The sequence below is a fragment of the Poromitra crassiceps genome (genome assembly GCF_964638095.1).
Source record: "Poromitra crassiceps genome assembly, chromosome: 1".
NCBI lineage: Eukaryota > Metazoa > Chordata > Actinopteri > Beryciformes > Melamphaidae > Poromitra > Poromitra crassiceps.
The window spans coordinates 29,973,404-29,999,898 of NC_139623.1; the positions used below are offsets into that span (position 1 = coordinate 29,973,404).

Genomic DNA, 26,495 nt, shown 5'->3' on the forward strand with positions numbered 1-26,495 from the left:
GTTTGAACCAAATTTGAAGAAATTCCCTCACGGCATTCCTGAGATATCACATTGACGAGCATGGAACGGTTGGTCGTGAGGTCACAGTGACCTTGAACTTTGACCTTTGACAACACAAATCTAATCAGTTCGTTGAGCCCACGTGGCCAAATTTGAAGAAATTCCCTCAAGGCGTTCCTGAGATTTCGCGTTAATGACGGACATGCGTACTCACGGACGGACAACCCGAAAACAATGCCACGGCGAACATTCCATGGCAATCGCCGGCATAGGTATAAAAAAAAAGAAAAAAGAAAAAAGAATAAGCTAAAGGCTAAAGAAATTGGAGATTATTTGATACTATGGGGCACAAAGATTCGAACGCTGTAACGAAAAGTCAGCAGAAATAACACCAGGCAACAATGACAAATTGAACTTGTGGTGAAGGAATGCTCAATTATGAGAAAAGCTTCAGACAAACAAGGGAAGTGCCCCAGTGTAGCACAAGACTTTAACAACCATCTGGTAACACTGGAGAGAACAGAGAATCTTAAAGGAAAAAATACGTAGAAGGAACCAACAAGACAATGTTTAATTCTAAGGAGATAAGGAGCCATTTAAACCAAATATGTCTTCACTAAGGGAGAAGAGTAGATGTCTGAAAGCAACACATCGTCGGGGGCTCTAAAATCACTTCAAACCGGCACAGGGATTTATTTTGGCAAAACAATCTTTAAATCCTGCAATACAGCAGTAATACAGCAGGGGTTTCGTTCTAAAAGTGAGTCTACTTCAACCTCTCTGCCTCCTTAATGGACTTTCTGTGTAGTACTGTAGCTGTCAGGGTGACAAATTACTTAGAAAGGTACCAACTGACTGCTAGGTCAGTGCTCAAAGAATACCTGCTTTCTCAAGCTGCTTGGAAAACACGAGATGAACTTGAATCCAGACAGGTCAGCCGAACATGAAAGGCTATTTCTCCATAAACTGCATCTGGCATATTTGGTTCAGCAGCAGACAGTGTTTCTGTGGGTAGGATTGTATTTTGTGCCAAACATAATCATAATTGGGTTAAAGCCTACTTATAGACCAGACCATTTTGACTGGGGTGGCCCAGGTGGGGCACAGACTGAAGCAAGGGTGGCACTGAGTGCGGCATTCAAGGAGGATGTAGAAATGTTTTCCCTCGCCAAAATTTGCCTAAATTTGGAGCATTATTTACCCACCTTCCCAACTGGGTAGAATAACATGGTTGATAGCAATGGATGCCTGTCTTCTAGTTTAATATATCAGTATCTTCACTGTAGCTTTATAAATGAGCCCGCTGCAGCCTCTGAAAGACAGTAATGTCAGCCACAGATGCCAGCACCCTCAGGATTTTGGGGTGGCACCTGGGGTGGCCAATTAGATTTCAGGAGTGGCCAGTGCCACCCCTGGCCACTCCCTAGAAACACCCCTGGTTCCCACACAGACCGACTGTATCCATGCCCACCAAACAAGCGACAATGTACCTCAAAGCCTGTTGTGCACCATTGCACACACACCATTTCAAGGAAACATTACGTTCAACCCAGAAACCGTAGCACACGGTGCACACTGTTTCGCAGATTGAACTAGGGCAGGGGTTTTCAAAGTCTGACACTGCGGGTAGGGTGACCAGATGTCCCAGTTTGACCGGGACAGTCCCGATTTCAGGATGGCCGTCCCGAGTCCTGACAGATATCTCTTGGGACACTGAAAGGTCCCTTCAACACACTCACTGCCAAATTGTCCCGGTTTCCACCACACACACACACACAAAAAAGTATTATACTTGTTTTTTAGTGCTTACATAGACGTTTATCATGTTCTGTCATGTGGAATGAAGTTGAATGAACCTCCATATGAAAAAGTGCACCATGAGAAGCACAAAATGCAGCCAAAATCAAAGCTGTATAGATCCTGACAAGAGGCCTCACTCTGGCCATAAAAGAAAGATCATTTCCCCCCAGTACGTGTTCTGTTCTCCAAATCATTCCACTGATGTTTTGGCCCTGAAAGGTGTGAGCAGAGTGATGCATCTTGTGTGTTAGAGAGAGAGAGAGAGAGAGAGAGAGACTGATGCTGTCCCCACCAAGGGATTCATTCATTCCGCCATTCATTTTTCCATATAAATTTCATAAAATGCGAATAAAAATTGTTTTATTTGGTCAGACCAGGCAATTCAGCTATATTCAGAATCAGGAGAGACCATACGTCAGATCGGCAATACGTAATTTTGTAGGCGCCACATGTTCCCGCCCCCTTTTAGGTTCAAAACACAAGCCTCTCCCTGTTGACTTCAATGTAAAATAGCTCAACCAAAACAAAATATAGAAAAATAACAGAATATTTCTTGTTTATTAATTACCCCAAAACACCATGACATGACAATATATTACAACTCGCCTGGCCATAGAATGGGCAAGATACATCGGAAATATTACTTTGACCCATCTAAAATCATGTAACTCATGACCAGTCTCCAGGGCCGGCGCCAGGATGAAATGACTGAGGGGGCGGTTATAACTGGGTGACTGATTTTCTCTTTTTTTTTCTCTTTTTTTTTTTATGATATTTTTATATCGTAAAACATAAGTTATATACCCGCTATGCCTATTTCTGGACTTTTTAACCATAATAACCTCTGAAAAGCGCAATATCAACACAAGAAAGACTACTATTCAAAATCAAATAAAACATTTATTTCACAGCAGCAGATTAAGGCATTAATAGAGCTGAGCTTTGCATAACGTGAAATGCGGGACCTGTCTGGAGCACTCTGAACATATATGTCTATATGAAAAGTCATAGAATAAACAATTGCTGCAAAAATCGACAAAAAAATAAACGAAATAATAGCCAGTCAGTGCCAGGTTCATTAAATTAAAGAAATAAAGTGATCAGATGCGTTGTCTCCATCTTTCTGCTCATGGCATGCTGTGTGCTTGGGTGCAGCTGATTTCTCTGTGTGTGTGTGTGTGTGTGTGTGTGTGTGTGTGTGTGTGTGTGTGTGTGTGTGTGTGTGTGTGTGTGTGTGTGTGTGTGTGTGTGTGTGTGTGTGTGTGTGTGTGTGTGTGTTTTAATCACGTCATGATCACTACAACATGCAGTGAGGTTCAAATGTAATAAATAGCTACATCTCTGACACCTTGTGACAACCAAAGCACAGCAAATAGCGCTTCCCTGCCAATTCTGAAACAACAGAGCTATGTTTACAGGGGGTAGCCTACATCAACTTAAACTGATCAAATTTGATGAAGACTGTAGAAACAGCAGCCGAAACATGTCAGGTACAAACATTGCCTAACTGGCCTTTATAGATGAACTATTCTTTAATTAATTAATTTTTTAAGTGAGGGGGCAGAAAATTGAACTGAGGGGGCAAAACCCCCTTAGGCCCCCTCGTGGCGCCGGGCCCGCCAGTCTCTGACCTACTCACCACCACGGTGTCCGCTTGTTGCTAATTCTCTTCTGTTATTTCCATCAGTGTTTTGTGTTACTGCCTTCGGCTCTGGTGAAGTAAAATCGATCTCCTTGCTCAGCCTTAACATGACGGTTTTCAATTGTTTTGAGAGAGAAAAAGTCCGCTGCTCGGGAACCCCCTGTAGTTGTGTGTGGGGTTTAGTGAAGCCGCGGTCTTGCCTGGTGAGAGGCCGCCAGGGTAGTAACTTCCCTTCTCACCGGCCCATGGTGCAACTCCCATCCCCCGCGCAGCGCAAGCTGGGGTGGCTTCCCTTCTCCCCGTAGCGTGCATGCATGTAGGCTAAATAACAACAAATTGATATCCATTCTCCTGGCCGATGGTCTCATTGCCCATGTAACGTTAGGTCATATAGAGGCAACAGGATTTCCTAACCAGTTTAAAGTTCTGTGTATGGCTTTAATTTTAACGTTATACGTTATAGCCTACTTGGGCTATGGGCGCTATGGCGATCAGCTGGGGCTGTAATGTAATTATGTGAGTCACATGATTTTAGATGCAAAGTAATATTTCCGATGTATCTTGCCCATTCTATGGCCAGGCGAGTTGTAATATATAGTCATGTCATGGTGCTTTGGCGTCATTAATAAACGAGATTGATTCTATTATTTTTCTATAATTTTCTGGGGTAGTGCTATTTTACATTGAAGTCAACGGGGAAAGGCTTGTGTTTTCGCCCTAAAAGGGGGCGGGGCCTAATTGCGATCTGATGTATTGAACATTTCACTCGGACTAAAACTAGAAAAGTATAAAAATAAAAATAATCCCTTTTCTTTTTTATCTTTTGAGTTGGTATGCACCCCGCCCGCTCTGCCCTTTGGCATCAGCATGCGCCATCAGTAGGTGGAGGCTGCAGTATTTGCAGTATCTGCAGAGATTATTACAGTAATGACTATAACAGCACAGATTATTACAGTAATGACTATAACAGCACAGATTATTACAGTAATGACTATAACAGCACAGATTATTACAGTAATGACTATAACAGCACCTTATACAAAAATGAAAAGCCCAAAATGAGTTTGAATCAAGAGGTATCTCTCGTGTGAAAGGAAAACTGCCTTAAAAAAAGAAGGGGAAAAAAGGGTTTTAGTTTGAAGTAGTGTGACTAAGCGGAAGTAGGCTGCAGGTATAAACTCTGCCATTGGTGCTGTCAATTTCAGACCGAGCCGAAGGTGAATCCCCTTCTGCTTCTGCTATTGGCGTGCTTTTCAAAGTACATGTCACTATGTGAAACGCTGAAAATGGCAAGTTTGACATGCTCAACATACTTTAAAAATAAAATATATATATGTGGCATTTTCTTTTGCAGGGATTTAGCAATTTGGTTCCACCAAAACAAGTTCGCCCCTGACGATATATCGCAAGGACACCGTCGCTGGGCTTAGCGCTGCCCAAGACAATTGTGATTGGTTTAAGAAATGCAAACAAGTGTTTTTTCCCTATACCAGAATGAGCCATACCTTTCTCCACCACTGGCATAGTACTATGTGGAGATAGGTCTTGCCAAGCCAGACTAAGTTTGAAGTGCCAATTCCAACAATATTGGAGTCAATCTAGTCAAAAGTTTAACAAGACAAAAAGCAGATTCAGGAGTTGAGACAGGAGACATCTTAATATGACCCAAGTCTATTTGTATTAAGACTTATTAACATATTTTTTTGTTGTACATCCAAAATATTGAAATCAGACATTTCAGCGCCTGCCCCACTGTTTGCCAAGCTTTTGTTGTCAGAAAGTGGGTGGGTTTTCAATGCATCTCACTCACGTAAACCCCTTTCAATTGGATGGCTTAGAAGATAGATAGATAGATAGCCTAGAAGGCCCTTTTTTATTTTTTCTGATTTCCCCCCATTTTCTCCCCAATTATACTTGGCCAATTTATCCCCATGCTGCCCTATAGAGACATTGCATGAAATAGGCCACACCCAACACGGGGGAAAGTTCTCCATTCAGGTCCATACACCAGCATCATTTTCCTTGAATTAAACATAGCTAAAAGCTGTTGTGTGGTGGGTTGCGCAGACAACAAATGTAAAAAATTGTCAATCTTTTTTTTTGTACTGCCGATCTTTGTGTTCAACACGTGACATAGGAGAACGCCAGGATTGGGTGGGAGTTTTTGTTTACCCCCCGTTTTGGGCGTGGTTTCTGAATGATGACGTGCTCTGCAGTGTCTCTGTTGCCTGCCCCGGTCGCTGCTCCACCCTCTGCCGATCTGGGGAGAGCCAAGACTAGCACCATGCTTCCTCCGACACTTAATCAACATGTCATCATCGTCAATCATTTGACTTTTTTATTGTTATTTATTTATTATTCACCATTTGGATAGCTTTGGGAGTGATCAGTAAAATTATAGAGAAAGTAGAAATGGGAATGGGACATTTGCTTGTTGCTCTGTCCATCTGTTTGTCCTGTGTGATATCTCGGCACCACTGACTATATATATTATTTTTTTTGGCAGGGGAACAAGGCTTCTAACCACTGTTTCACCATTTTCAAAATGACACTGATTAGCCAAAGGGCCATGCCACATTTACACATCTGTAGTGAGTGATGTATTTTATTAGTGATTGGTTCAGAAGGGGGCTGCATCATTCGTGGATGACGACATGTTTACTGTTGCCTTGTAATTACAGTTAAATTATGAAATTTATGAAATAATCGAACAAGCAAAAACCATGAAATACATCACACAGGATTTTATTTTTATTTTATTTTTAGAACAGCAAACAGATTTTATAAACTGGCTATAGATTGAATCACTGTTGTGTGACAGCAGCACAATTTATTTATATAAAAATGTTGCAGATTATTACATTAAATTGTTAGTGTAAATCAAGAACATCTACATGCCTGTATATCGAGGAAACCTATAACTCTATCATGCTGCTCTGTGGTAGGTGGGCTGGCAGCTGAAGAACCTGGTGAATTCACTGCGTGGGGACCCTGCAGGTGTCACTCTGACGCTGAAGAAACGCCCACAGAGCACACTCACATCCACTCCTGCTCTCCTGAAGAACATGCGATGGAAGCCCCTGGCTCTGCAAGTATGACTACTGCTTCCATCCTCCACACTCTTGAATATCTCTGTGTGTGTGTGTGTGTGTGTGTGTGTGTGTGTGTGTGTGTGTGTGTGTGTGTGTGTGTGTGTGTGTGTGTGTGTGTGTGTCCACTCACATTAAAAATAAGACAGCACAGCTTCTTATCAAAAATCAGCCCGTAAATGGCAGAGATAAAAGCGGAATATAATGAATACAAAGTGAAGAGATCTATAATTGTATGATCGTGTTTGTCTGTCAGGTGAGTTAACACAGATGAAATGTGAGTCTGCCTAATGTGATGCATATTGCATATGTGGGGATGATTATGGAAATTAGTGTTTTCAAGATAGTTATGGTATTCTATTTTTTGAGCTAATAGAAAAAGTAAATTCCTGCAAACATAGGGTCACCTCTTCTCGGTATTAATAAAGGTCACCTTTTCTAAATTTGAAAGGCCATAACTGCTACATCACTGGTCTGGTTTTTACAAAAGTTAGAGGGATGATGCATGTTTAATGTTGTTTATTTTTGTTGACAGTGTTCAAAACGGGAAAGGGTAGGAAGGTGGTAGAGAGTCGGGATTTGAGGGATGGCTAGGGGGATGTGGGTAGTGGGAGTGGGCGTGCGTGGTGCCATAAAGCGGATTGGCTACAGTCTAGCCAGTCCAACAGTGTACCGTAGTCAATACAACAACAAACACAAACCTTTAAGCAAACCTTTAAGGCGGACGGTGCAGTGCTGCACCGTCGGCTTAAAGGTTTGCATCTGTCTTGTGTACATATTTTGGCCTTAGGCAATTATATTAGGATGATGTGCCTGAGATGGACTGGGTGGGAAATGGGAATGAGAAGGGTGTGTATTTTGTGTGTATTTTACAGTATTTTGTATGTGTGTATTTTACAGTGTGCATTAACTTATCACGAGTCCTCTGCCAGAGGACCAGCATACTTAACCAGCAGCTGCTAGTTATGTATTAGCATAGTTTGAACAGTGATGAATTGCTCTTCTATTGTAGAAAGGATTTCCATTTGTGGTCTTTTTTGATATGCTCTGCAAAGCAGAGTTTGGATAAATCTATCATACCCCATGATTTATCATTAGAAAATATGCATCTGTGATAGGATTATACCTCTTTCAGTGTAATTCTGCTAGAAAAGTTACAAGGCTATAGTTCATCATATAAGATTTATACGGTACCAGTCACAAGTTTGAACACACCTTCCCATTCACTTAAATGAGAAAGTGTATCCAAATGTGTGACTAGTACTGTATATAATACAATATCTACGATTTAAAGAAGATGCCATAATAAATACAAGAGAAACAAAAGTGACCTATTTGCATGTAGAGCATTTAAACTGATAGACTATGTAGGCTATGACCAGATTTTCCTTGACCTGAATGGGAGGGATGACTAAACTGCACAGTGCACACCAGCCTGCCTCGCTCGCGCACCAGTCAGAATTGGAACATCTTAAACGTACAGCGCATTGCTCATCTCATGGTGGAGATGCCCAGCTGGACAGTCTGAATGTCTCCTAACTAACTGATAGGCAGCACTGTGAATTCAAAAATGTCAGTGTGCCAATCCACTAAACCAGGGATACTCAACTTGCTTTGCCCGGGGGGCACTTTCGTGAAATGATAGAAGGCCAGGGGCCAGTTAATAAACAAACAATATAATTTTTTCTGTAGCGGATTGTAGGTTTTTGGGGTGTCAGCCGGAGTTTAGTCTGACAATGTTGTGCACACCGGATAGTTAGTTAGGTTAAGTTAGTTAGGTTAAGTACATACATAAGTGACTGGGTAGCGAGCAGACAGCGGTATTTGACAATTTAGCAGCTAAATCATAGATTATTGAAAGATATTCCATATTCCAGACTGAAATGCTATAACAGAAGTGGAGTATTGGCCAGAATGACATGAACATTTGGACACTTATTCAGCGGGTATCTTGCATGTTGCATTCAGGTGCACTGTAAAAAAAATCTTTTTTGCAATTCCACCCGGGGCCGCATGTGGCCCGCGGGCCGCAAGTTGAGTATCACTCTCGCTGGCCAGCCTCCTCTCCCCAGGAGTCTGGCGCCGCAGGTCTCCATAGTGGAGGAGTGGCATAAAAACTTTTGGAGGAGGGAGCGGAAGCCGCTCTGATTGACATGGTCAGAGCCAATGACAGAGTTTGTAATAAGCCGGGAGCGGACATCCGGCTGCCACCGAAACAGTCGCTCCAATGGGAGAGCAGCTGTAGAGCAGGGGAGGGTTTATCCCAGTTGCCTGTTTCCGTGGCGCCAGACTCCTCGGATGGAAGGGAGAGGAGGCTGGCCAGCGAGACTAAGTATCACTGCACTAAACCAATGGTCTTCAACATTTTTCAGCCCACAGAGTAGGGACCCCCTACGACAGTGATACTCAACTTACGGCCCGGGGGCCAGATGCGGCCCGCGATAGGGTGCAGAGTGGCCCCCTGACCATTTTCTAATTCACAATGAAAACAAATGATAAAGTTTGACTGAGGTCCTGCTAAATTGTCAAATATAGCCACCTGCTCACCGCCCAGGGACTTACTTACTTATGTACTTACTTACATGTACTTAACTAAATTAACCTAACTATCCTGTGTGCGCACAATTGTCAGACTAAACTCTGGCTGACGACCCAAAAACCTACAGTCTGCTACAGAAAAATGTATATTAATGTTTGTTTATTAACTGGCCCATGGCCTCCTGTCATTTAGGTAAAGTGGCCCCCGGGCAAAGCAAGTTGAGTAACCCTGATTTAAAATAAAATAAAATTGTGTTGAATTTTAAGGGCCCTATCGTTGTACGGCGCTATCGTTTGCGCTGCCTTTGCGCGCCTCTTATTGCTATCTTCCCAGCGTCTAAGCTATCGTCTGCCTCCACCGTCCAGTTTTGCGCTGTGACACAGGTGTAGGCGTGGCCCAGGCGTGTTGGTGGGCCTCTAGCCTATCATGTGTCTTGCGCAAGTGTCATTTAGCACTGTGGGGAAGATACCGTCGGTATGTGCTGAGCGCAAAGAGAGGTTTGGGAGTTGCCCGTTCCAAAATAGGCGTTCCAGTGCAATGTGTTTGAAAAAATCGCCTTGGATGCTCTCAATTTTAACGGCAGGAAATAGCTGGTCTTAGCGCAAACGCAGACGTACACCTGAGCGCAGACAGTCTCCACATCTCCGTGCAGTGCAAGATATCCTTGCTTGGATCCATTTACGCAAGGCATGGATGTCACTCTCCACTCGTGCCTGCACACACTCTTCTCTCCTCGGAATGCACGTTGATTTTCAACTATAGCCTACATTGCAGAAAAAACACACCTTGATTTAAAAATGAGAATTTGTTTGTCATGGTTTTATTAGGGTACATAATTCCCGACCATACAGGTTTGTGGTGTGAGGTAACAATAGATTGCTTTTGAGAAAGTTGTGACGGTGTTGTGCCAAGCTGCCTCTCCCCACCCTGGCCGGCCCAAAACACCCAGGGCACCGACCCACACCCACCCCACCACCAAGCCTGCATACCCGTCCAGCTCCCACCTTCTCGGGGGAGACCCCCCTCCAGCACCCGGCGCAAACAGACTCCCGCCCCGCCAGACCCTCGTTCCCCTAATCCAATTCAAAATGCACAACACCTGTGTCCGGCCAGTACAGTAACCTTCTCCACAGCGCGGATGGCAACTGAAGTCCCTCTCGCCATCAAGCAGACAGTGACGGAAGCATGTGTCTTTATGTGCGCCAAGGGAAAATGACAGACTAAATTGGTGGGATTTGATGTATATATATTAATAGAAACGAATAGAAAATAGCTGATTAATAAAATGTGTGCTGGTGGAACGAAATTCAACTTCTTCAAATAGAGCAGCATTACGGCTCTCAGTATGCTGCGTAATTACGCATGCAGTATATTACCGCAGCGGAGATAGAAGAGAGAAAAGAGATAAGCATACAGACGTTTTCTCTCTCCCTCTTTCTCTCTCTCTCTCACTCCCTCTCAGTGAAGGAGGAAGCTGCTGACGTGACGCTGTGGTTTTATGGGCATGACCACACCTCCACTATGCTTTTGGGCATAAACACGCCTATACGGAGATGTGCGCAGAGATGACGTGAAGCGCAGCGGGCCGACACCGCCACAATTAGGGTTTTGCGCGGCGCTATTCCAGCGCAAAATGGGCGCTAATGCAAAATTACCGCCGGTGGGAAGATAGAGCCCTAAGTGTGTCCAATCCTATCTCAAACTAGAAAAGATCAAACATGCTGTTAATGGTGCCCTTCAGAGTTCAGAACTTCCATAAGACATGGGATAATTTTATTCAGTTCATAGAACAGATAGATGGGCATCAATTAGAGTGATAATATTCCAGCAGAGCTGACTTACCTTACCTGGCTGATAGAACGCAGTTCTCACCTGGACTCACCCCTCCCCTCCCCTGCTCCCTTTTTGATGTTATTTTTGTTTTTTATTTTATTAAAGGTGCATTCACACCGAGATATTTATTTTTCGCTCTGTCGCTCAAGTCAACCCTTTGGAATCGCTCTGTCGCTCTGTTTAAATCGCTCATCAACAGGCACACGAAATGACGGACATGTGGGGGATATAACGTTACGCAATGTCATGCTGTTTGTCCACTACGAGCCACCGTCATTGTTTACAAGCTAAGCCTATCAGCGTGCTCCTAATGCGAGCTGCATACCGGTAGTACAGACTTCACTTCATGTCAGCTGTCAGCCTGTCAATGTGGTTTGTTGCCACACAATAAACCAGCGGTTTGTTCCAAGCCAGAGTGATCCTTGACTCGCTCTCACACGGCAGCCAATCAGCATTGAACAGCGAGCGACTGATGCCAGCGTATTTTCGCTCGAGTTGGAATATTTCATCTTGAGCGACGAGCGTATTTTCTCCCTATCGCTCTGTCTCTGCCGCTCGGACGCCCAGCGATTATTCTCCCAGGCGAATATACGCTCAATCGCTCGTTTGCATTGACTTTGTATGTAAACTCGACGCCAGCGACAAACTTTAATAGGTCGGTGTGAACGCAGCTTTATTTATTTTTCTTCTCCTTACTTATCATTATTTTTATTTTATTTTCTCTCTTCTGTGTGTCTTATATTTTTTCTTCTTTGTTTGTTTGTCTGTTTTGTTTTCTACTGGTTTGGTCTGGTTTCTACTGGTTTTGTTTTATTGTGGTATGTTTTACTTTATACCATATTTTGTAATCGTTTAGAAAATTAAATAAAAATAATTTTGAATGATCAGGATTGACACTTTCGTTTCGCATATTGCTTTATCAGATTTGCGCTTTTTTTCTTCCAAAAGTAGCTTATTATTATTGCCTATTAATGTTTGGAGTTTAATATGCAATATTATAAGTTTTAGTCTAAAATAAAATCCACAAACTACTTTGACAAAAGTACCTCTGCGGACCACCTAGGGGTCACGGACCCCTGGTTGATGACCACTGCACTAAACCATCTCTCTCCCTCTCTCTCTCTCTCTCTCTCTCTTTCTCTCTCTAACACACGCAGCCACTTTTCCCTCCGAGCCCCAGCAGTAGTGTTGCCACGCCCACTAGCACTCTAAGCACTCCATCTAGGAGGGATAGCTGTGCCCTGCAGGACCTCTACATCCCTCCTCCACCAACAGAACCCTACACCCCCAGGTGAACACACACACTCACACACACACACACACACATAAACACCACAGACAAAACACATGCTTTGACAAAAATGTAGAAGGATTACAGGTTCTATGTGTTGAGAGAAATACTCTGGCCTCTTTGGCTTAAACTAAAAGCAAGGCCGGATTTCTTAGTTCCTGAAAAGTTGGCATGTTGGAGAGTCTTCACTTAGCACGATCACCCTGCTTTCTGTTTTTGGTGTCATGTGTATCGGTGTCATTGCCACCTAGATGCAATACGGAGAGGCACAGGAAATCATTCCTGCCTGTGACCATTGGACTCTTTAACGCCTCACTTAAAAGAGCACCTCGGAGACACTCAGTCTCCCTGAGACTGAGTCAGCCGATAGGTTAACTGTGCCTTAGCTGAGCCACGTGTAATGGGCAAGCTGACTTAATATAAGTCCAGTGTGCAATAACTGCAATTTGACACGTAATGTACATTCTACTTTATTATACTTTATTATACTTTACTCTACTTACTCTACTTTATTTTTTTATGCTATGTGTGTTCTGAGTGCGAGCTGCTGTAACCTGTCCCAATTTCCCCCCGGGGATCATTAAAGTCTTTCTGATTCTGATTCTGATTCTGATTCTGATTCTGATAAAATGCCTTCCTGCGTTCTTCACCACAGAGATGACAAGGGCAACCTGCCGGGCGACGATCCCCTGTCAGACGTCCAAGTCGCAAAGGGCTCCGAGTCACCTAATGCCTACCTGGACGAGGAGTGTCGGCGGCGCTTCCCCCTGGTGGAGGAGGATGCCATACTGTACTGTTACGAGTACGACCAGAACCACGGCGTGTCACCGGTGCGCAGGGGGAGCACTCCCACCTACGGTAAGACCTCACCCTCCCCCTTCTCCATCTGAGGATCCGCCGGTCCGAACGGTGCGTGGGAGCCACGGGCTCAAAAGCAGCGCTTTTTGCAAGTGTGACGTTTGTATCTCTGAGATGTCTGCAGTGGCTTTGATGTGGGTGAGCTGTGTAATATGGACGTTCCCCTGCACTCTGTGCTGCAGGCAGGCTCAGGCCCATCTCAATGCCGCTGGAATACAACTGGGTGGGAGACAATGAAGACCCGGCCAAGCTGAAGAGAGAGAGCAGGAGAGGTGAGTGGGAGGTAGTGGGAGGGAGCCAAAGAAAGGGAGGCAGAGAGACAGAGAGAGAGAGACAGACAGCTAAGGTGGGTGGATATATCTCAGAATATGGCTAAGGGATGAGTTTTTACCTCAGCCTCTCAGATCTCGGAGCCAAAAAGCAGACAGGCTGAGCAGGCTTGTCAAAATTGAAACGATGCTGAATCTCTTCCCATCCAATACTGTTGTCTGTCTGTCAGTTCGTGCATCTATCTCTTCCCTATTATCATTAAATCTCACTCCTGTTATTTTTTTTTCTTTCTTTCTCATCTCACTCTTTCTCACCCTCTCTCTGTTTCCCTATTTCTCTCTGTTTTTGGATGCCGAAGGTATGCTGTTGCCATGGCAACTGCAAATTAAAAAAAAATTAATAACCAAGATTTTGCTGGTTACCACTGAGCTTGGTGGTAAATAGAGTGGGAAGAGACGGATTGTCTTATTTCAGTCTTGAAGAAACAGCTCGGGAGCGATATTCTGTGTGTGTGTGTGTGTGTGTGTGTGTGTGTGTGTGTGTGTGTGTGTGTGTGTGTGTGTGTGTGTGTGTGTGTGTGTGTGTGTAGGTGTGTGTGTGTGTGTGTGTTTGTGTGTGTGTGTGTGTGTGTGTGTGTGTGTGTGTGTAGGTGTGTGTGTGTGTGTGTGTGTGTTTTTCTTGGGCATGGTAGTGAAATGATGTTCCTTTGGGCTTTTCAGCCTAAGTGAGCGGGCTATATTTATCTAGGAGAGACATTATTTTGAAGTTTTCAGTGCTTCCTACAGCCTTCTTCTGTAGTGTTTTTAAAAATGCCTTACAGATATTGTAATGACCTTGTCCTTTTGAAATGTCAGCAGCATTCACTGATGCAGTTACTGTAAGCCACACAATTGACTGGACTTACATTGGGTTAGGCCAGTGGATCTCAAACTTTTTCACATGAAGGACCCCTAAACTGACACAAATTAACCACGGACCACCATTTGATGAGATTTTGTCCCAGGATCACCCAGCTGATAAGATTTTAGCTTTCCATGGATTATGGATGGCATTATGGATCCGGGTTGTCCGTCTGTCCGATGTTCGTTAACGCGATATCTGAGGAACGCCTTCATGGAATTTCATCAAATTTGCCTCAAACATCGACTTAGACTCAAGGATGATCTGATTAGATTTTGGTGGTCAAAGGTCAAGGTCACTGTGACCTCTCGAACGCCATTTTCAAGCTTGTTAACGCGATATTTCAGGAATGCCTTGACGGAATTTCATCAAATTTGCCTCAAACATCGACTTGGACTCAAGGATGAACTGATTAGATTTTTGTGGTCAAAGGTCAAAGGCCAAGGTCACTGTGACGTCTCGAATGCCATTTCCAAGCTTGTTAACGCAATATCTCAGGAATGTTTCATAAGATTTGCCTCAAACATCGACTTGGACTCAAGGATGAATGTGTCATTACTTTATTAATATCTTACCTGGATAAGCTCAAATGATGTTGTTTATATTATCAGTCCGACTTGGAAGCACTTTCTCCCGGCCAGTCAGGCGGGAGAGAGTCGTATGCTCATGCACGAGCCCCAAGCTCCGGGCCGAGGGGGCGCGCGCAGGAGCAACAGCATTGCCCCTCGCCTCTCATGGCCGAGGCGGGGGCTTTTGCATGGGGTGAGAAATAGTCTGACATAACGTAGCGTTAACGTTACTTTATTCTCGTCCGAAAACACTCCGATTTGTATGTTAAAACAAGTTTGCAGCCTAGGAATAACTGGAAAACATTTGATTAATATATTAACGTCAGAGGAAGCCAGGATTAGTCAAAACGATATGAGAAATACACAGCACGTCTGCCGTGTGACTTTTCCGGGTTTATTGTCCTGCGTGGGGGGATACAGACGGAGGTAGGGGACAAATTTCGAGGTTTGACTGACAGATTGAGGGCGAATGGCGTTACGAATTTACTCACAAGCTCATTTTAATGCTTTTCCATTGGTTGCATTTGTTAAAAACCACACAGACGTGAAGGGTGACCAATGGTACTGATTTATGACAAAAAGTAAAAAAAAGTGAAAAAAGGGACATTCGAGGTCCTGGCACAACAGCGACGATATATATATAAAAACAAAACAGACAACCCTTCCACCCATCCCACCCACGTGAACACAGAGGACACTAACCCAGAGCAACTTAATGTCTAAACGATGTTTAGATCTATATAGCGTATAAACAAAGTCACATTTAACCATGCACAATGGTATACACAATATCCATACCACCATCTATGCAAGCATGCCCAAAGTAGGGTGGCATGTAAAGAAAGACAGAGAACCCAAACTGTTGATACCTTAAAAGAAAAAAAAATAATGAGGAAAAAAAAGGTTGTAGTCTATGTGGCTGATTGTCTCCAATCGAGGGAAGACTGCTAAGAGGTGTCGGGCAGACTTTTAAGTTTGTCTAAATATATCAGGACTGGATCCCAGATGGAAAGGAACTTGTCCCTGGATCCCCTAAGTGAGTATTTTATCTTCTCTAGCTGTATGAATTGCATCAAGTCACTCACCCACTAGACACTTTGGGTGGGTTTTTTGATTTCCAATGTAATAATATTCTTCTGCGTGCAAGTAGAGTCGTAAAAGCAATGATGCTTTTATGTCCTGTCCTTATTATAGAATATTCTCTCACTGTGACGCCAAATATGGCATTGGGTTGAAAATCAATATTCAGTGCATAAACTGCTAAAGATCATAGACCAGTAAGTTACCAGTTATTAAAACAATAATTTGTTAACTAAAACTAGTATTTGTGTTGTAAAAACTAAGGGGAAATAACTAGACAACACAAACTACATTAAACAAACGAACACAACAAAAGTTGCATTGGTGAGGAGGGAGAGAGACTGAATGGTCTGAAGGTCTTGTTAAGCTCAATGAGTGCACTGAGCCCAGTTGCACCCAATCAGCCTAATGACTCCAACACCAACTCCTGGAAGACAGGGCCAGGAGAGTCGGAGGGTCATCACACTTTTAGATGTTTTTACAGAAAGTGTATGAAACCCATGATAACCAAAATAGTCATACATTCTGTCATTGTGTTACTTATGGTTGGAATTCTAGTGAAAATGAATTATTACCCTTTTGCTGGGAACCCCCTGGAACCCCGGACCCGACTTTGAGAACCACTGATATAGGCCACAAAGTTTGGCCAGTGACATACTGTACATTCAAGATTCAAGATTCAAGATTCAAGATTTTTATTGTCACTCCGTAGTACAAGTATCACGTGTGAAATTCTTGTGCTGTAGGCTCCGTTACAACATAGTGCAAAAAATAAAAGATATATAAATAAAAAACAAGAGGCAACAAGCAATAAAGCAGTAAGACATGCCACAGACAGTGGCGTATTCACTGCCCATAGTGCAAATGGCATGAACATACTTTAAACATAATTCAACATAATAACATTCTGTTAGGTGCAAATAGCGTATACCTAATTAAACATACTATTGAACAACATTAGTCATACATAATGGTAGCATCTACAGTGCGGTACAGTACGGCTACTACACTATTTGTATATGTTAAGGAGTCTCGTGACCTGTGAGAAGAAACTGTCCCTCAAGCGATTTGTGCGTGCTCTTGGGACCCTGTATCTCCTCCCTGAGGGTAGCACGGAGAACAGACTGTTGTGGGGGTGGTTTGTGTCTTTGATGATCTTCAGGGACCTCCTGAGGCACCGCTGGTTGTACAGATCTTGCAGTTCTGGCAGCTCACATCCTGTTATGTGCTGGGCCGGGCGCCTCACCCTTCTTAGCGCCCTGCGGTCCATGGTGGTGCAGTTCCCGTACCAGGTGGTGAAGCAGCCAGTCAGCAGGCTTTCAATGGTGCCTCTGTAGAAGTCCCTGAGGATTTTTGGCCTTAGCCCGAATTTCTTCAGGCGCCTGAGTCCGTGTAGTCGCTGTTGGGCCTTTTTGACAACAGTGGCGTTCCAGGGCCTCCACCTCCTTTCTGTAGGCTGTCTCGTCGCTCCTGGAGATCCGCCCCACGACCGCTGTGTCGTCTGCAAACTTCACGATGGTGTTCGAAGTTTGAATCGCCACGCAGTCGTGGGTGTAGAGGTCATACCAGAAGGGGCTGGAGACGCACCCCTGTGGCGCTCCTATGCTGATGGTCAGTGGGGAGGAGGTGAGGTTGCCCACTTTCACCACCTGGCGGCGGTCTGTTAGAAAGTCCAGGATCCAGTCACACATCGCTTTGCTTAGTCCCAGATCCTTGAGTTTGCTTACCAGCCTGGAGGGTACTATGGTGTTGAATGCTGAGCTCTAGTCCACGAACAGCATTCTCACATAGGTGTCCTTCCCCTCCAGGTGGGAGAGGGCGGTGTGGAGCACGTGTGCTACTGCATCCGCTGTGCTCCTGTTGGGGCGGTATGCGAATTGTAGCGGGTCGTGGTCCGGGGGGAGTGTGGGGCATACTACAAACATAATGACATATGGTAAACAGACCAACATAGCAACTGTTGTCAAGCCCCTGGTGGTCTATCTATGTTTATTTCAAGAGCAGAGTGAAGGAGAAAACACACACATCCAAGTCCAAAATGGGCAGGTGCCGCCATCTTGGATGGCCTCTCACAGTCCTACGCCAGTCTGATGAAGAGCTTGACGCTCGAAACGTTACTTTTTGGGTGTTAAAATAAAATCACTGGAAACTGGAGCCCATGCAGTGTGCAAGCATTTTATTTATTTTTTCACTATTTCAAGGGCAGAGACAAGAAAGTGTGCAAAGTTCATACACAAGGCAGCTGAATGTTTGTGTTTGTGTTCATCTTTTTATGCTACTAAACTTGGGCAGCAACTTAGGATGCAAATGCATTCTGTGGAGCCGCAGAAAGGATTGAGTATGTAAATGATAGATTTGTGAAGATGAATTTGTTGAAATGTATGCAGTAAAGGGCTTTGCTTTGTTGTGTCCCTGTAGAGAACTCCGTGCTGCGTTATACGGGTGAAGACAAAACCCCGGGGGAGGAGTACCTGCTGGGACGCAGCCTGAGCCAGAGCAGGAAGAAGAGTGAGAAAGCAGGCAGCCCCGCTCCTTACACGCTGGTCCCCGCACTCCAGATGGAAATCTCCCTGTCTACATCCAGCTCTGACTCCGCCTCCCTCTACCATGTCAGTCCCTTGTCCCATTGTCATTCAAGTCTCATTATTTATATGTGAGATGCAGCAGTAGCAGGAGCAGTTCAACATGACATTGTCCTGTTTTACTTTGCAGGTGTTTGAACGCTCCTCGCTGCTCTCAAGGTCAAAGAAGAAGAGTAAAGGTAAGCGCGCTTGTTGAAGTAGTTTTAACTTGAGCGCTCATGTGTCCTCGAACAGCAGGAGCAGAGATCACGCACTATAGAGACTAGCGGAATCGCTTTGTGAATGTAAATGTTGCATTTGACTCTATGCTGGCAGGCTGGCCGGGGCAGGTGTGTTCCCGAGACCCATAAATGTCGTAAAAATCATCGAAAATAGCTCACCAACAGATACAAAAACATGAGCATATAGCTACAGTTGTTACTCATTTGATTTGGCCACTTTACTGCTGGGTTTGCAAGGTACTGCTGTGCTGCCATCGCAGCAGTGAGGGGGTGCTTTTGTAAAGAACAAAACATTTAAATAACAAAAGCACCCACTTTTACTGCTGTGGCAGTACTGCAGCAGTACCACAGCAAAGTGGCCAAACTACTTGAGTAACAACTGTATGTGTTTAATGTACATGCAAAGAAGTGCTGCGTCATTTGTGAAATGCACATTTAAAAAAATCTCGATTTGCCTTTCCCTGGAGCTCACTGGAGCCCGACTGCAGATGTTCCGCCCCGGCAGAGTGGCATGGTGGAGGCTTTCCAGGTTCAGATATTAATCTGCAGGGTAGTCTCTCCCCAGACTCAAATATTAATTAATCTGCAGGGTAGTCTCTCCCCAGACTCAAATATTAATTAATCTGCAGGGTAGTCTCTCCCCAGACTCAAATATTAATTAATCTGCAGGGTAGTCTCTCCCCAGACTCAAATATTAATTAATCTGCAGGGTAGTCTCTCCCCAGACTCAAATATTAATTAATCTGCAGGGGGGTAGTCTCTCCCCAGACTCAAATATTAATTAATCTGCAGGGTAGTCTCTCCCCAGACTCAAATATTAATTAATCTGCAGGGTAGTCTCTCCCCAGACTCAAATATTAATTAATCTGCAGGGTAGTCTCTCCCCAGACTCAAATATTAATTAATCTGCAGGGGGGTAGTCTCTCCCCAGACTCAAATATTAATTAATCTGCAGGGTAGTCTCTCCCCAGACTCAAATATTAATTAATCTGCAGGGTAGTCTCTCCCCAGACTCAAATATTAATTAATCTGCAGGGGGGTAGTCTCTCCCCAGACTCAAATATTAATTAATCTGCAGGGTAGTCTCTCCCCAGACTCAAATATTAATTAATCTGCAGGGTAGTCTCTCCCCAGACTCAAATATTAATTAATCTGCAGGGGGGTAGTCTCTCCCCAGACTCAAATATTAATTAATCTGCAGGGTAGTCTCTCCCCAGACTCAAATATTAATTAATCTGCAGGGGGGTAGTCTCTCCCCACACTCAAATATTAATTAATCTGCAGGGTAGTCTCTCCCAGACTCAAATATTAATTAATCTGCAGGGTTGTCTCTCCCCAGACTCAAATATTAATTAATCTGCAGGGGGGTAGTCTCTCCCCAGACTCAAATATTAATTAATCTGCAGGGTAGTCTCTCCCCAGACTCAAATATTAATTAATCTGCAGGGGGGTAGTCTCTCCCCAGACTCAAATATTAATTAATCTGCAGGGGGGTAGTCTCTCCCCAGACTCAAATATTAATTAATCTGCAGGGTAGTCTCTCCCCAGACTCAAATATTAATTAATCTGCAGGGGGGTAGTCTCTCCCCAGACTCAAATATTAATTAATCTGCAGGGTAGTCTCTCCCCAGACTCAAATATTAATTAATCTGCAGGGTAGTCTCTCCCCAGACTCAAATATTAATTAATCTGCAGGGTAGTCTCTCCCAGACTCAAATATTAATTAATCTGCAGGGGGGTAGTCTCTCCCCAGACTCAAATATTAATTAATCTGCAGGGTAGTCTCTCCCCAGACTCAAATATTAATTAATCTGCAGGGGGGTAGTCTCTCCCCAGACTCAAATATTAATTAATCTGCAGGGTAGTCTCTCCCCAGACTCAAATATTAATTAATCTGCAGGGTAGTCTCTCCCCAGACTCAAATATTAATTAATCTGCAGGGGGGTAGTCTCTCCCCAGACTCAAATATTAATTAATCTGCAGGGTAGTCTCTCCCCAGACTCAAATATTAATTAATCTGCAGGGTAGTCTCTCCCCAGACTCAAATATTAATTAATCTGCAGGGTAGTCTCTCCCCAGACTCAAATATTAATTAATCTGCAGGGGGGTAGTCTCTCCCCAGACTCAAATATTAATTAATCTGCAGGGTAGTCTCTCCCCAGACTCAAATATTAATTAATCTGCAGGGTAGTCTCTCCCCAGACTCAAATATTAATTAATCTGCAGGGTAGTCTCTCCCAGACTCAAATATTAATTAATCTGCAGGGGGGTAGTCTCTCCCCAGACTCAAATATTAATTAATCTGCAGGGTAGTCTCTCCCCAGACTCAAATATTAATTAATCTGCAGGGGGGTAGTCTCTCCCCAGACTCAAATATTAATTAATCTGCAGGGTAGTCTCTCCCCAGACTCAAATATTAATTAATCTGCAGGGTAGTCTCTCCCCAGACTCAAATATTAATTAATCTGCAGGGGGGTAGTCTCTCCCCAGACTCAAATATTAATTAATCTGCAGGGTAGTCTCTCCCCAGACTCAAATATTAATTAATCTGCAGGGTAGTCTCTCCCCAGACTCAAATATTAATTAATCTGCAGGGGGGTAGTCTCTCCCCAGACTCAAATATTAATTAATCTGCAGGGGGGTAGTCTCTCCCCAGACTCAAATATTAATTAATCTGCAGGGTAGTCTCTCCCCAGACTCAAATATTACGTTGAATCGCTGCGCTCCGCATACTACATAAGTGAGCCAGTGCCAGTTAACAGCCACTGCTGGTTTTGAAGGCGGGTTGAAATTGAATGAGTGACAGGTCGTAGCACCGATGAGAGAGCAAATGGGCTGCGCCTCCCGTGTTGTCTGATCGCAAAGTCGTTAGTGATTGGAGAGGACTGAAGCCATCACTGGCATACAGTATGACTGGCCAAAGGAACGGTTCCCTCCCATAACCAGCCCTCTGAGGGAAAGTGTCCCAGACCCAGAGAGAGCTCTGCAGCATGCAGTAACGTAGTGTAGCAGCGTAGGAACTCTCATGGGTCTGGCGTCGAGACTACCTGCAGGGGTGCTCTTTACACTTTCTGAAATATTCAGCGCGTTAGCATGTAAAATGGCATAACTGTGGCCGAACACAATTCTGCTCAATCACAGACAGAGACTTTGCATACTTATAGACCACGTCACTGCACATTGCATTCTGGGATTGTTTTTCTGTCATATTGTTTGATTTCTTTCTTGTTTACAACCATAACTCATTCATAATATTGGCTACACAAGGATACTACCAGCTGGCCTTTTCTGGTCTGTGTTCAAGCTCCACCCCCTCTCCACCGCGAGACCCATTATTGCAGCCTTTGACATAACTCACCCACCCCACCGACCAATAAAAGGAAGCGAATGAAAATAAATTACTCTAATTCAAAGAAAACACCAGCACAGACACTGTGTGACAGCAAAAAGTATGGCGAAAGTGGGTGGGTCACTCCAGACACTTGACATTACGTTCCCGAGCCCAATTATAGGATTGTTCATGCCAGGCTCCACCAACAGTATGAAATGGTACTGTATACTCTTCTGGTCTCTAACAAAAACAGAAAATAACAAGCGGGGGGATGGTGGGGGGAACGTCTTTATTTTAGTTTTTGCTCCAACTTGGAGCAACCCTTTCACTTGGAGCCTCCAAGTGAAATGTTTTATGGTCACTCACGATTCAGTAGGTCACGGGTTGGCTTGGTTCCACCCTTAAAGGAGAATTCAGTTTTTTTTTTTACACCCTGGACCTTATTTCTAGCTTTAAATGTGGTTTCTAAGTCACCCTGACAAGTTCGGTTTAATATAATTTGCTGAAACGATAATTTGTTTTGAACTTCTTCTTCTTCTTCTTCTTCTTCTTCTTCTTCTTCATCTTCTTCTTTTTCTTTTTCTTCTTCTTCTTCTTCTTCTTCTTCTTCGAAGAAGAAGAAGCACATCCGGGTGACTTGCAGGGTTGACTGTAGTTAGCTGTTATGTAGCTTAGCATGATAAACATTGCTGATATATCTGTTTTCATGAATATAGACGATTCATTTGAATTCGATGGCCACCCATATGGAATAATGTCAGATATGGATTATAGCAGCAGTGGGGGATACGCTGGGGGCTGCTATCTACATGTATGTGACGAACAGCAAACAGAACAGGCTGCCAGTGGCACGGAGGTAAATAGATCGCTCATATTCTGTTGCCTCCATAATATAATAAGCATATTAGCCGCTGTGTGTCGGAAAATAATCTATATAGCCTACAGGACATAAATACAGGCATTTCACATGCCCTGTTTTTATCGTTTTCAGGTTGCAGTTCAAAACAAATTATCGTTTCAGAAAAAAATATCAAACCAAACTTGTCAGGGTGACTTAAAAATCACATTTAAAGCTAGAAATAAGGTCCAGGGTGTAAAAAAACAGAATTCTCCTATGGAGAAAATGAATGGGAAACTCACTTCCGGGTGAAGAGACTCTATAGACTCTATAGACTCTATAGACTCTATAGACTCAGGACCTGCTGCTACTCTCCTAAGGGGGCGTGGCATTGGCGAAGTCCACATGACACAGACACAGGAAAGTGACTGGAGGTTGAGCTATCTCTATCCACCTTATTTTTGAATGCCCTGCTGAAAAATAATTATGGGTGCAAGGTCCGGTCTAGAACGTGACTGTTGCAGCTGGCGCATTTCCTCATTAAAACTCCGACGCTGGGGGGGAAAAGTTGTTTGTCACAATAAAGAACACTCGTTTGACAACTTATTTGAGAGAATGTAATAATTTTATCTATCACATCCGCTATTTCTGTTGCTCTTTGAACAACTCGGGATATTTATCGACAAGATTTTTGCCAAGCTGGACGTGATTTGCTCCGCTCGCCTGCAGCTGTCATTTACAGATGGGCTATACTATGTTGTGTCTGAGTCAGCAACGTAACGGGGGAGGGGGCTGGGAGGACTACACCGGAAGAAGCACCCATATTTCACGTAAGGCATCATGGCAGCTGGAAATAAGGTGGATAGTCCATGATCTCTGGCAGGAGTGCACTCTGATCTCTCCTCTGCTCTGGTGTCCCTCTCACCCTGCATGATCTCTGGCAGGAGTGCACTCTGATCTCTCCTCTGCTCTGGTGTCCCTCTCACCCTGCATGATCTCTGGCAGGAGTGCACTCTGATTTCTCCTCTGCTCTGGTGTCCCTCTCACCCTGCATGATCTCTGGCAGGAGTGCACTCTGATCTCTCCTCTGCTCTGGTGTCCCTCTCACCCTGCATGATCTCTGGCAGGAGTGCACTCTGATCTCTCCTCTGCTCTGGTGTCCCTCTCACCCTGCATGATCTCTGGCAGGAGTGCACTCTGATCTCTGCTCTGCTCTGGTGTCCCTCTCACCCTGCATGATCTCTGGCAGGAGTGCACTCTGATCTCTGCTCTGCTCTGGTGTCCCTCTCACCCTGCATGCTCTCTGGCAGGAGTGCACTCTGATCTCTCCTCTGTCACCCTGCAGCTGGAAGCCCCATGTCTTCAATGAGTAAGCGGCGGATTTCCTGCAAGGACTTGGGTCAGGGGGACTGCGAGGGCTGGCTGTGGAAAAAGAAGGATGCTAAAAGCTATTTTTCCCAGAAATGGAAGAAGTACTGGTTCATCCTGAAAGACACCTGCCTGTACTGGTACATGAACGAGGAGGTGAATATGTCACGTTGTTGGGTTGGTGTCCATGTTGAAAAAAAGGGCAAGACTGAAGCGTTGACTTAGGTCAGAATGATTAATCGCCCTCATTTTGCTTGTCTCTTACATTTTGCTTGTCCCAGGATGAGAAGGCAGAAGGCTTTGTAAGCCTCCCAGAGTTCAAGATAGATCGTGCCACCGAGTGCAGAAGGAAGTTGTGAGTACTGATTTTCACCAGGGTGCCGAGGATCAACTTTAGTCAAAGTTTGATTGCTTCTGCTCAATTGGATGCAATTCACTAACCAAGTACAATGAATGGAGACTTCACCAAGCATGTCCACCTACAATACTGGAAGAGTATTGTCCAGTATTGAGTATTGTCCATTGGAAGTAATCCTATGCTAGTTGTTTTTGATAGAAAACAATTGGCATATACAATAGTATATTGAATGACGTATGGGTTTGACCATGCAAAACGGACTATTGCGACTAATGTGTGACTCGCAAACAATATGGGCTCACGTCGTCAACTAGCAAATAATATTTTAATATTGTGGCAGTAGGACAGTAGCCTGGTAAACCAGCCGGTCACGTGAACTCACATTTCATTTCGTTCTACCAGACTGTCTGGCCTCAACTCTGGGAGGGCTTTCTGCAGAAACTGCAAAGCGGACGAGCCAATCAGCGACCCGCCTCGTAGTTGACATCGTAACGGCCAATCAGGAACGTCGCTAGCAAAACCGTAATAGCCGCCTCCTTGCCTGTCCGCCTCGAGGAGTAATGTCAACGTTCAACTAGTTTAAACAGCCATAAAGTGCAGTTATTGCAGAAATAGACTCAATAACAACAATTAACACATTCACTGCCAGCCGTTTTTTTTTTACTGTAGGTAGCTTCTGCCAGAGGGTTTTTTGGAGGATTCTGGCTCATTTTACAAGAGCCGAGGATTATTTTCTGCTTGGACTTTGTGAACACAAAGTTCACAAAAGTACTAATAGAATGTTTGCTTTCTCTGTCTAAAAGAGTTAGTTTGTAGAGTTAGTAGTTATAGATATTAGCCGTTGAGTACAGCATGGTTTCAGCGTCTGAGACTGAAAGCTGAGATAATCGCAGTTTTGTGAAATTCAATCAAACAGGCAGAACAGTCACTTTAACCATTTATTTTTGGCATCAGTGAGAGATCAGACATCTAAACAATATAGTTCTGAACGCCCTCTCCTTCAAACTCCTCCCTCCGTGGGCGTGTCTGATGTGGCTTTCAGCAGCGTTCGTCACAAGCAGTTTCTACTGCCTGTCTGAGCAGTGAGCAGCCTCCCTCCCTGGGAGTGTGGATGGGGCTCACTCGTTTCTTGGGTTTGAAAGCTTTGATGAAGCTTTGTGCGATTCTAGGCTTTATGCTGCGTGTTTCAAAGTGTGTTTTCCACCCAGTCTATTTTTGGAACCCCCCACCGTTGTGCGCCCGTGTGCGCCAGCGTGAAAGCGTTTTCGCCTACAGTATGAGAATGAGGCTCGTTCGTTTCTGGGTTTTCGGTTGAGAAACCCCAAGAAACGGGGTTTCTTTTGCGATTGTGGTCTTATTTATGCTGCGTGTTTCAAAGTGTGTTGCACCCATAATCTATTATGCAAATTTGCAATCCCCCACCACCAGCAATCAGCGCGAAAGCGAAAGCGTTTTCGCCAATCCATTTTACAGTAGGAGAATGGTTTCATCGCGCGTTCCCCTGCAGTTTTGGCTCGACTTTTTCTAGAACGGAGAGCACTGTCGCCACTTAGTGGGTCGGTGGAATGGGTTGTACACGTTCGGTGGCTCCAATATTTTTATAGGAGACGTGGGGGGCGTTGATCCACGTCCCACCGTCAAAATTTTTTTTTTTTTTTTTTTTTGACGACTCAACTCGTCATTGGCAGTCAACCGTTGGATTTTTTTTGACGACTCAACTCGTCATTGGCAGTGAACGTGTTAAACAAACAGGAGTAAGCAACAGCGGAGTTTCTGGGAGGAAAATATGTTTTTGCCATTCTCCCGAGTGGATTTGGGTACAAGCAAGTACACCCGCCCAACTTCCGCCCACTGCAAAGACTGGGTGAAAGCTTCGATCCAAACGGAAACGAAGAACGAAATGAAATGTGAGTTCACGTGACTGGC

General features: G+C 44.2%; 1 protein-coding gene across 1 annotated transcript in view; it reads left to right on the forward strand.

Annotated features, from left to right (window-relative positions):
• Positions 1-26,495, forward strand: part of LOC310786261 (connector enhancer of kinase suppressor of ras 2-like) — a gene marked incomplete at both ends in the record, with an annotated part of 73,717 nt that overhangs the window by 33,621 nt on the left and 13,601 nt on the right. Inside the window, 8 exons of the mRNA XM_083647420.1 lie at positions 6,388-6,534; positions 12,061-12,194; positions 12,850-13,052; positions 13,235-13,324; positions 18,290-18,480; positions 18,584-18,632; positions 24,189-24,367; positions 24,493-24,566. Coding sequence (XP_083503546.1) covers positions 6,388-6,534; positions 12,061-12,194; positions 12,850-13,052; positions 13,235-13,324; positions 18,290-18,480; positions 18,584-18,632; positions 24,189-24,367; positions 24,493-24,566 — 1,067 coding nt within the window. The remainder of the gene's footprint in view (positions 1-6,387; positions 6,535-12,060; positions 12,195-12,849; positions 13,053-13,234; positions 13,325-18,289; positions 18,481-18,583; positions 18,633-24,188; positions 24,368-24,492; positions 24,567-26,495) is intronic.